Source organism: Daucus carota, chromosome 1 (assembly GCF_001625215.2).
Source record: "Daucus carota subsp. sativus chromosome 1, DH1 v3.0, whole genome shotgun sequence".
Classification (NCBI taxonomy): domain Eukaryota; kingdom Viridiplantae; phylum Streptophyta; class Magnoliopsida; order Apiales; family Apiaceae; genus Daucus; species Daucus carota.
In genome coordinates this window covers 23,709,665-23,721,373 of record NC_030381.2, presented here as the reverse complement: position 1 = coordinate 23,721,373, position 11,709 = coordinate 23,709,665, and the positions used below count along the sequence as shown (strand labels likewise).

Sequence of the window (11,709 nt, the reverse complement as noted above, 5' to 3'; positions counted from 1 at the left end):
ACAGTGGAGTGTGACAAGTTGATAATTTCCCGATACTTGAGTTTTCATAAGAATCAGTCATTTTACATGGTATCAGTATCAAAACCCTGGCTCGCGGGAACTAAAAAGCTCATATTTGACTTATTGCGACTTCTAATATCCTCATATTATTATAAACACGAAGACAATGGTACGTCTGAGTGCTCCTGATCTACTGTCAACCCGAAAATGGACTTCGAGTGACTGGAAGGGGAATAATTCAATTAACAATTTACCTTACAGAGAGTTAGAGAGATATGCATGTTAGTATTTATAAGTTTATTTATAGAAAGAAGGAAGAGCTGTAAATAACACACGTAGACAAGAGCTTAGAAAAGAATTTGTATAAATAGACATCTGAGTGAAGCTTGTTGTGCAAAGGCAAAGAATTAAACAACAGGTGCAATGCAAGTAGCAGGGCAAGTGAGAGCAATAGCAGCTGAGGCCTCTGTTACAAACAAGAGGAGAAGGCTTCATTCTGCACAACCAAATTCTTCTACCGTGCATCATCCTCTTCCAAATCACTGCTGCTGTTCATCCGTTTCAGTTTCTCCGAAAAATTCAGTTTCTCCTACCACGCCATTTGAATTTCCTGATCAAGTTCCGCAAACTTCACTCTGCTTCAACAACCAGTCCATCACAACCATCTCGGTATTGTCAGATCTAAAGGTCAGAACTAGAAATGCAGCTATTTTTCTTTCTGGAAAGATATGTTAAATAATACTGTGAAATTCAAGTACTACTAAAACATTTCTGGTTCCTTATATTAAATTAAAATGCGTTATTGCCTGATATTTGATATATGTTGTATAATATTCATTTTGCAGGCTGATGAAAATTCTGGAACTGATGAAATTTCGAAATCTACCAGTGATGCTTTCAGGTGGATCCTCATTCAAGTTTCTTCGTATCAGTGATCTTAAATTCCTTTAGAGAGTGTTTGGAAACGTGCATTTTATTTCAAATGATGGATTTTAAATGACAGGATTTGAGTTATCATTTCAAATTCTCAGTTTTATATTAATATTTGAATGTCCTGGGTTTCAAATGAAATCCAAATCTATATTTCCAAACAGGTTATTGTTCAAATTCATAATTTCAAATGAAATTCAGGTTCATAAACGGACCATTACATAATTATAATTTCTAATTTTAGTGATCAGTTGTAAGGTTCCGTTTTCTTATACATGCATGCTAAACTGCATACAACTCACATTACTTTCGACTTCTGACTGTTGAGCTGCTTCATTTTCACCAGTGACGAAAAGACGGAACAAGTAATGGAATCAATCACAAAAAAGAAGAGGAAGATTTCGCAAGCAAGATCAACTGATGCATCCAAGATGCCGTCTACAGAGGAGATCGAAGATTTCTTCTCCGTAGCAGAAATGTTGCAGAAGAAAAGATTTATGGAAAAGTAAATATATATGTCATATTTTTTTTAATTAGAATTTTAGTCTCGAGTCCCGACTAATCCCTGTTAGTAACAATGACTCGTGAGCAAAGATGATGTCTTAATTTTAATTTAACCTTTTTGGTTTTATTTTTGTCAGATATAATTATGATATCGTCAAGGATGTGGCATTGGAAGGAAGGTACCAGTGGGTTCGTGTAAAACCATGCTAAACAAGTGAAAGCCGAAGCCACGCCAGACATTGACAAGATTCGAATCATCGACATATGATAGTTGATTTAGAGTTCAGTCAATCTGATTCGATTTTGTTTTCAAGCCTGGGTATATACAGAGAAACTGAAGTGATCTAAAGGAGTTGTTATTGTACAAGACCAAAGTAGGAGCCTTGTTATGCAATATTCCATTTTGGGAATTTTGATCACTACTGAAAGTACACGCTTGGCTTGAAAATACTAAATGTATTTTTAATATATCTCTCTATTTTTTCTACATGTTTCAATGCTCTGCAGAGATTGTAGTATGGTACAAAGACAGTGATTAAATCTGGTGGGGTTTTTCTTTTTCGACTTCAATTGTTCTTTTTTAGTTTGTAGAAACTAAGCTTTGGATTGGCATGGTTGGCGCTTTCTCACTCAGTCCCATTATTTTCCTATTGTCTCTCGTTCAGAAATATAATATAGATTATTTGACTTTTTTTCTTAAATTATAATACTAATCATATATTTTTGTTTAAGAAAATAAAATTTCAAAAATAATGATTTTACATATACAGTCAAATAATTTGAAACACGTCGAAAAGTCAAAATATTTATATTTCAAAATAGAGAGAGTAATTTGAAATACAGAGAATTTCAGGGTCATTCGGGTAAACTTAAAAAAAATGCTTGCTTGAAATGGATTAAAAGTGAGAAGTAAATTAAAACTTATAAGTGATTAATTCTTTGGGAAAAAAGTAAAAGTTCTACAACGAAAACCAACATTCTCAACTTCTCGTGAGTGCTTTTGATTTTTTACACAAACAGATAAAAAAATAAAAGCCGACTTTTTAGAAAAAGAAATCGGAAACAGTGGTAGCCAAACATCCACGTTCATATATATTTACTTAAAAAATAATTCTGGGTATCGAGGAAATCTGTGGCGTGTAATTAGAGAAGTGAAGTAAAGAAGCAGGGAGTGGGGTGAAATGAGAGGGTTCACGTGCAGTCTGCACCAACTTTAATGTTGCTTTGGATCTGCTGTCTCATTCCCTACAAATTCACCGCTTTTGAGTGTGTGGAGAGATGGGAAAAAGGGAATGTCGATTAATTTACTCACTCAAATTCTCTTGCACTACTTTCTTACAGCTCGCTAGCTGCTGCTTATTGTACTCTGCAGCAATATGATGATTATTGTCATAAACTTGTACATTTTATCAGATTATTCGGACGAGAAGTATGCTTAAAATGAAAATGGAAAATTGAAATGTAGTGGTAATAATGTGAGTTGTTGAGAAAGTTGAGTTTGGCGTATATGGTGTAAGAGGAGGGGCCATGGGGGCAAGGATAGGTTGCAGGGTAGGAGGGGGATTGGTCGGGTATGGATGAATAAATGTGAGTTCGTGCGATTGTTGGATCTTAAATTATGGCTTCTTTATTTCAACTAGTCCCGCTACTTGACACACACTCACTAAATTACATTAATACCTTGCCATGGGTTCCTAGCTTCAATCACAGGCACCTTCAATCACTGCTTCACCTTGTTGAAGAGTAGAGAGAATCATGTTTGACCTTACTCCGACACCTTAAGAATTTCGATTACAACTTAGTATCTGTTCTAATAATTCTCGAGGTGAGCCAGAGTCGGATCCGGGTATCCCGGGACAACAGAGGATGAACCCACCACTTGGGCTATCCAATCGATCTCATAGATTGGTTACTTTAATATTGTATCAAAGCTCCCTTTGGAAGGGACTCAGGTTCGAGTCTCTCTGCCTCAATTTGTTCAATCATACGAAACTTCAACAGCTTGAATGTCTGTAGCACCTGGAGAGTACAAATATTTTTGCATGTCCAAGTATTTGTGCATAGTGCATCATACCGCTTGAATTTTAACCTCTAAAATCAAGAAAAACACTCATGCTCCAGGAGTTTAGGCTCGGCAAAACTCCAATAAATTAGCCTTAGGCACTGTTGAAGTAAAACCCAGACCAAAAAAAATATTATGACACTAACATTTGTCCCCAATAATGACAAATCCCGGATCCTTTCTTATTCCTTGACATCCCCAATATCCTCATAATTAATATGAAGAAAAAGTTTGCGTCAAAGATGGGCACCCGTGATTCACTTTTCAACTCAAAAATGAGCTTCCGAGTGAAGGAGAGTGTTATAGTTTGATCATCCAAAAACAAAAAGGTTGCAATTGTTGTGGGCATTAATGGGAAAGTAAAACTTTGAACTGTTCTATAGAACTAGCCTGGCAAAGTCTCTTCAATGATCTGTGAGACCTGGGAAAATTACTAGCAGACAGATTTAATGATCTCAAGGTGTTAAAGAGGGCTTTAACATGATTGTATTGTATTTTTTAACACTCCCCCTCTCGGAAGCCCATTTTTGGGTTGAACAGGCAGCATATCCTGCAGTAGTAGGAGACTAGCAGCGGACAAATAGTATCAGTAACTTGTTAGTACAAGAAAATTTGGCAGAGCCAGAAATCAGATCCGTTAGGGTTTATTGTTTAGCCCAGAGCAAAAAATAATTTACTAATGATAACTTAGGGGGGTGCGGCCAACAATATTTGATTCACACATCACAAAATTTGAACTCGTTGTCCTTAGATAAATTGTAGGAGATGTAGCATAACACATTAAACACAAGTAAAAAGAACATGGGTGTTCTACTATATAAAGGCAAGAAAGACTCATATCCTTTTAAATGTGGGATATGGGTTGCAAACAACATTTTCCACTTCTAAAAGACCACCTTTGGATACTTCTATCTCATTCTTAGTCATTTTGAGTGATTCAAAGTGCCTCGGAAAAATCTCTCGGAGGAGAACGCATTTCAATGCTCACTCAAACAATGTGACTCAAAATTGACACAACATGTGGGGCTTAAACCCACATTTTTCCAACACTAGTATGCAGTATCAGTTTGCGATGTCTGGATCTCACTTTTGGCGCCGATGCATATTATACCAGAGGGAGATGCATAAATAGTATGAATAAATTAAATTTTTTAATTTCTTCTCTGAAATATTCCTAGCCCAGATGTAACCATTCGTGTTTGCATTTCATGTTTAAGTAATTGCAAGCTACAACACCTACATTCATATGGGTAATTAAGTTTGTTAATAGCATTAGAAAGTTGATCAGCTATTCCTTTCCTTGCGTGCAACGTAATTTGTTCCAATGATAAACTTTTCCAGCGAATGTGATCATCTTTTACAACCACGAAGAACTATTTGTTCCGTGATCAATTAGAGTTCTAAAATAAACCTGATTTTGGTTTTGGAATCAGTTTATTTCTAGATTAATTTGGTCCAGCAAAGAGAAACTTTCACGTATCGTTACCTGTTTAATCTGCATTGCACGAGAACCTTCATAGATCATGATCCTGCCCAATACTAATAATTGTCAAAACAGTGTCATTTTTGTACATGCTCAGTCCTTGAGAAATTTCTATATAAGGAACAAAGACATTTCATCTTGTGACCACCTTTTGTTGATCAACCTGATACTACCTTATCAGAAGTATAATTACAAGAACTGATCATCAATGATGAATAACGCTGGTTAAGGGTTATGATCAAAATTTCTGGTGCATAGTGTATTAGAATTTTGTGTTGTCATCATCAAACCAGGTACCTGTAAATTGATCTGATGGATCGGTATAAGTAGCAAGTCATTTGTCAAGTTTCGTATACTTAACCATCACAACTAATGTGAATTCACGTGACTACCTGACTATCTGTAATGTGATCCTGGTCTTATACAGCATCGAAGAATCTAGACTTGGCATTGCAACATTTGATGAGGTTAAAGGTATAATTAACTTTCAAATTTCATTTAAAATTTTGGATTTCAAAGGACATGATTTGAGGGGTCATTTCAAATTCTCAGCTTTATACTAGTAGTATTTGAATGTCCTGGAGTTCAAATGAAATTCAAGTTCCCCTACAGGCGATAAGATGCTTCGGCACTAACAAAACTATCAAGAACAATTATAGCAATAATGCTAGGACCAAGTGGAAGGTATATTCTGCTGTGTGGATGACAATTTTGTAGTGCTGATATTTATAGCTATTTGATGATGACAGTATGCTAGTGCAGGATACCAATACCACATCTAAGTTTCGGAAATAATGATAATGCAGGGATATCTTGAATTATTAAAGACCAAACAATTTATTATGGTGATGTGATGAATCATGAAGCAGATATGCAGTTCCTCTGGATTTAATTGTCCAACTCTTATCTCAGATAACTAATAGTATCCTATATCAGACTTCTAGCTAGTGTTATTTGTACTTCATTAAATGATACACCAGATGATCAAGCTTAGTGAGATTTTTGACGCATGTTCTCTAATAATTTGGACAATATAGCACTAGATTCTGAATTCAAAGAAAACTTGGAGTCTGATAATTCAAGAAGTACTGGAAAAGAGGAATTGGTTTGAAATTTCTGCAAAATTGTTATATCTGCAACTATAGAAACTAAAAAAGTATTAAAATAAATAACAATCATTGACACAGGTCTGCAATTACAGTTACAGATGATGAAGTTCGACAGAAGAAAAAATGGCTAAAACTGAAAGAAATGGTGAGTGTAGTCTGTAGAGGCTTGAGAAAAACCCAACTGATCCATAAATTTCTATTTTTCCTATAACTGCCACTAATACGATTAATTGAGTAGAACGACTGACATAGAGGTTGCTTATTGTAACAAGTGAGTAATTAAATACACAAAAAACATTGCAAGGCCCTATCGTTCATAGCTCATGGGTGATTTTCTAATTATATCCGACCACCACTCTTGGTCGGATATATTTTTTCTAGATGACTTCTAAGAAAGGATCAAGACGCATCCAATGTGTCACTATCATAGATTCATAACCGAGGTCACATAATTTAAACCGACCTTTTTTGCATAACCGACTAATGCTGTTTGTAGTTAAAGCAGGGGTCCCCTTAAAAGACATGTAACGAATATGCCACATTCGTGACATGCCTGAGGTTTGTACTCCCTATGTTCTGCGTATGCCAGAACTAGAATGAGCCAACTTTCCTGATCGTTCCACTTATATTTTACTCTCAAATTATGCTTAAAAAACTAACACCTGACTACTTGATTAGTTTCAGAGTTTCTGGAAATGCTTTCCTTGGCTTTACTATAATTTCTTGAAAATTCTGTACTTTCCTTTCTGATGTCAGGAATTATTTTCTAGCAATTCTTGAAACAAACTTCCACAACATTCTTTAGAATTCTGTTCTGCTATACTATGTCGTATTCTTCTATCGTTCTCAACTAGAAGGTTCTTCAGCACCGACAGAAGCACGATAGACTCAACATTACTGATCAAGCAATTGGTGGTTACTGTAGTGTATTGTTTCATGGGACCATCTATGTTAGACCTATCGAAAATCTTGTGTACTCCAGGCAGTGCCTTCCAGTCAGGGGCATTTCCATTTGTACCAAGTTGAGCATATGAATAATTGCTCCTATGCTACATTAGTCTCTTGATGCTTACCTTTCATGTGACTCAGAAACATTCATATCAAGTGACTAGACATATCAGCATAAGATTTTTATGTTTTAGGGTAAATCTAGTCCTTTACTACCACTGTTATTATTATTTTTGTATCATGAGCCAACAGGATGATAAGAATTATTCAGGAGTTCATTTCAGCACTCGCGATACATCTTTTATTGACGATCTGTCTCTTTATTCCATAGGCATGCACGAATTAATAAAACTAATTGGAATATTATTCAGATAAATGCAGGAACATATATGTAGTACATGTAGATCATGAGAGTAAAGAAATAGTTTTATTTACTGTAAATCAATTGGGGAGCCTAAACATAAACTTCTATTACATAATGCAATGCATTGTAATTCTAATGGCATCTTCTGCTATTTTAACACTTCGTGTCCTTGATCTTTCCGAAATTTGGCAGGGAGTCCATGCAGAGGGACTGGAAATGGACAGTACTGAATTGCGTCGTTGGATTCAACCACCTCCCACCTGAAATGCAAATGTCATCAACATGACTTTGTCAAATTACTGGCCGCGCTTAGACATTTCTCATTTAGATTACTCCTAGTTATATGCACTATTATAATTTAGCCTTGTTTGAAGAGGTTCACTTGATTGAAATTAAGTGGTCCAACCTTTCTAGACTACACCATGTAAGGTCATCATCTTACCTATATTTGGTAACCAGATGGTGGATCAAAATAAGTATCTCTAGCTTGGCAAGTTCATTTCCGGGACAAGCATGCACTCCATTTCCAAATGGCATATAAGTATTGGGTTTTGGAGAAACCTGTGTCACAAAGGTGGATGTGAAACTATTTTTAGAATCACTTGTCAGAAAAGTACAAAGAGCAAGTCCAATACTACATTGGACTTTCTCCAGAGATGCATAAACTTTCAAGTCCTACCTTGAATCTCGATGAATTGAACTTCTGAGGATCAGCGAAGAACTCTGGATTATGGTGGATGCTCCTGAATAATGGCATCACCTTCCAGCCCTTAGGTATAAGGTACCCTGTTATAATATTGAATGAAAATATTAATGTAAATAATAGACAATAAAATAGAAGTCAAAAAACAAAACTTCTGCTCTCAGTTTTGTGTTACAAAGTTGTAGCTTATTCAATATGGCATTTTACCATTATATTGGACATCAACCACTGCTTCTCTAAAGGTGTAAGATATGATGCTTGCCATCCTCAAGCTCTCTAATATGACCTGAATCACAAATATACACATGCAATGTTAGTAATTTTTTTTTCCTTATGATATTCTTTTTTAAACTCTACCACCAAGAAAGAGTACTCACCCCAGATGTTATTGGCATATTTCGACTCTGAGCCCATGTTAACGGAAGCATGCCTCTGTTATTTGACTCAAATATCATCCTTTGCTCATTCTGCAACAAGCAAACAAATTATTTTAATGTACAAGAAAAATATTTAACTCCTATGTCTATGTAGCATATCATCATATAGGAAGATCTGAGAAGGACCATCTGGGACCAGAATGTACTAATTACCTTGACAGCTTCTAGAAGTGTATGGTCATCATGGAGGTACTTCAGAATCCATGTTATGACACTGGCTGTCGTGTCCCTGGCAGCAAAAAGTACTCCGATGATGTTATCCGTGATTTGGTCCTCAGTTAATGACTGCCCATTGCCATCTTTGTAGTCGAGTAGATGGCCTAATAGATCCTTCTCTAACAATTTCTTTTCCTTTCTCTCCCTGATAATCTCACTCAAAATTTGAGTGATTCTCTTCCTCGCCTTAACGAAATCATAACCAAAATGGAAGAGTCAGGTCAAAGAATCTAAAAGTCTGATTATGCTACTCTGTTTAAGAGTCAGAGCCTTACCCTTGTAGCCTTCTGATATGCTGTCCCTGGCAAGTTTGTTGGAAAAGAATTGTACCCCTTGTCTACAATGCAGTAGTTTTTTTTCAACTCAGTTTTGTAACTGCTGTTTAACTGACTAAATATTGAGAGAATCCCCACCTCAAATGAGAACTGCACATCCAAAATTAAGTTGATCAATAAATTCAGCTTATTTGGTGGACCCAGAAATCTACCTGTTGGATCTACTAGACCCCATGTAACTCAACATGAAGACAAAAAAAGCAGGAATGAATGGTGTGGATTATGCGAGAAAATGTCTTAAACAGCATGTGCTTGATTGCCTAGTTGGTAAGTAAAGGTCCAAAGAGAGTTCTAGATTATACTATCCAGTAACCAAATCAAACTAACCTTCTTCATCTCTTCAAAGGTGTTAGCAACTCGTTGCTTGGCGCATAATTCCAAACTAGAAATGGCTGTGGCCTCAATATCAGGAATCAGTTTCCGGATTGCTTCAGGAGACAAGGAACTCTGCACCAGCTTCCTCAGCTGAGCATGATACTGTCCTTGGTGAAAGAACAGTGCAGAAGGACCAATCAGCTTCTCCTTGCTTTTCGGGTACGTAGGCTTAAACAAATCAGCATGAGTCACCAGCACAAACCGAGCTCCCTCTGGGCTTGCCAACATTACACAAGGGCAACCAAGGATGTGCGTTTTAAATACATCTCCGTACCTGCATGAAGTCGTCGTAAATTAAAAAAAAATTAAACCTCTTTCCTTGTATATTTCGGTATCATGCAAAAAAAATCATGACAAAATACATGCAGAGCAATCTGCAAAGTGGTGACATGAACCTTTTTTGTTTTGCTGCAAACAGAACATTAGGATCTTGAGAGTAAAACTGAAGAGTCTCTCCGAAATACGGTAATCCCATTGTCCCAGGAGGGAGCTTGAGTAGTTTTTGCTGTTGTTTCAGTTTGGCCTTTTTTGATTGTCAAGCAATATAACAGAAGAGTTGAGAGAAAGAAGGTAATGTATGTAGCAGTAGCCAAAAAGTCCATGAAAGGGAGTTTGTTCTTGATCGATATCGATATGTTTGTGATTTCTGGTGATGGAATGGAAGAGTAGTTGTTTGAGTTGGAGTAATGTGAATATTGTGAAGGGCTGGATGCTGCAGGATGTGAAGATGAATTCTATGAGAGGAAATAATGAAGTGAGGTTGGTTTATATAGGGCTTAAGCCTCAAGGGATGAGTGGGTTGGGACTTGGGACAAGGATGTAATTAAAGGGGAAAGCTACCAAATATTAGTTACCAGTTTTCCATGTAAATGATTAATACTAGGTCCCTTTATAAATATAAGTAAATTTTTCTCATAATTACACTCACTATCTTCCCCTGCTATTTAACAATAAAAACCACTATTACATACCCACTTTTCATCTAACTTTATTATTTTTTATACATTGTCTTGGTCTCCGTGTCCCTCTCCGATGTGAACAATTGAGGATGGAGGGAGTATGTTTTTTGATTGACACGTTTCATTGAAAGATGGCCAACAGGGGCATTTGGTCCGTCTCGGAAATATAGAAAAGAGAAATGAGAAGAAAAGAAAGTATGAATTGTTTTATTTGTTTGATTTTATTTTCAAAATGGAATGAAAATCCAGATGATAATTTGTGTATTTGAGTTTTATGATATCATATATTACGAAAGAATAAAATATATTTATATTTATAATAAGGTAAATCATTTATATTTTTATAATTTGATATAATTTATTATTAAAACTGTCACTGATTATTTTAATAAATTGACATATAAATCATATCAAAATTATTTTTAATTTATAAAAATCAAATCAAAAATTATATTTATTTTTAATTATATTTGATATACTTTTATTTTTTAATAATTTAAGACATAAATTATAAAGGAAAGAAAAATATTTAAGAAAGGCTATAATTTTAATTTTTCAATTTTATTTTGTTAGTTTTCTCTAAATATATGAGCCCTCAAAAGATTTTATAATTATTATATGTTTTTATTTGACGCAAGCTAGATTGGACTTTTATGAAATTATGTAAAATTTATAGAACATACTGTGTTGGGAAGGAATGATTATATTTTAAAAGTAATGTGTTAATAATATTTTAAATTATTATAAATAAAATTTATTATTTATATAATAATTGATAATATGAATTTTGTAATTTTTATTAAAAACCGTAAAGAGTCGCAGATGTCAAATTAGTGTCTAGTCAAGTAAGTCAAAATAGTTACTGTATTTAATTGAACCTTTTTCATCATTGTGGATCAGATATAGAACCCATGACACTTTTTAAAAGAGATGTTATTTAAGTCATGTAAGCTTTATCTAAGTTAGTGTTTTTTTTTTTTTTTTTTTGACAGATATCTAAGTTAGTTGATTACTGATATAATTAATGACGGTTATAATTGATCAAAACTTATTCAGATTAATTAAATACATTTTTAAAATGACTATATATTATTTATATTGATAAAATAAAATATATCACTTAATTTGATAATAACACGAACTTTTGTTAGCCATCTCCAACCATGGTCAAAAATTCAAATTTGGGGCAGTTCTGCCCCAAACCAGTCTAACCGTGCACTAAAAACTGATCCAAATTTCGATCAGTGAATAGTACTGGTCCAAATTTGGATCACTACTATTCAC

At 34.9% G+C, this 11,709-nt stretch overlaps 2 protein-coding genes across 2 annotated transcripts; one reads left to right on the top strand and one right to left on the bottom strand.

Annotated features, from left to right (window-relative positions):
* The first annotated feature begins 321 nt into the window (after positions 1-321).
* LOC108199328 (cyclin-dependent kinase inhibitor 7) lies at positions 322-2,050 on the top strand. Its single transcript, XM_017367108.2, has 4 exons — positions 322-687; positions 846-901; positions 1,277-1,435; positions 1,572-2,050. Exons 1-4 carry the CDS (start codon positions 424-426, stop codon positions 1,642-1,644), a joined length of 552 nt encoding a protein of 183 aa, XP_017222597.1. The 5' UTR covers positions 322-423; the 3' UTR covers positions 1,645-2,050.
* A 5,375-nt stretch (positions 2,051-7,425) lies between these two features.
* Positions 7,426-10,234, bottom strand: LOC108195113 (abscisic acid 8'-hydroxylase 4-like). Its single transcript, XM_064093384.1, has 9 exons — positions 9,862-10,234; positions 9,419-9,740; positions 9,032-9,181; positions 8,694-8,942; positions 8,481-8,570; positions 8,311-8,389; positions 8,080-8,186; positions 7,843-7,961; positions 7,426-7,660 (listed from the first exon to the last, which is right to left on the bottom strand). Exons 1-9 carry the CDS (start codon positions 9,939-9,941, stop codon positions 7,549-7,551), a joined length of 1,308 nt encoding a protein of 435 aa, XP_063949454.1. The 5' UTR covers positions 9,942-10,234; the 3' UTR covers positions 7,426-7,548.
* Between the last annotated feature and the right edge of the window lie 1,475 nt (positions 10,235-11,709).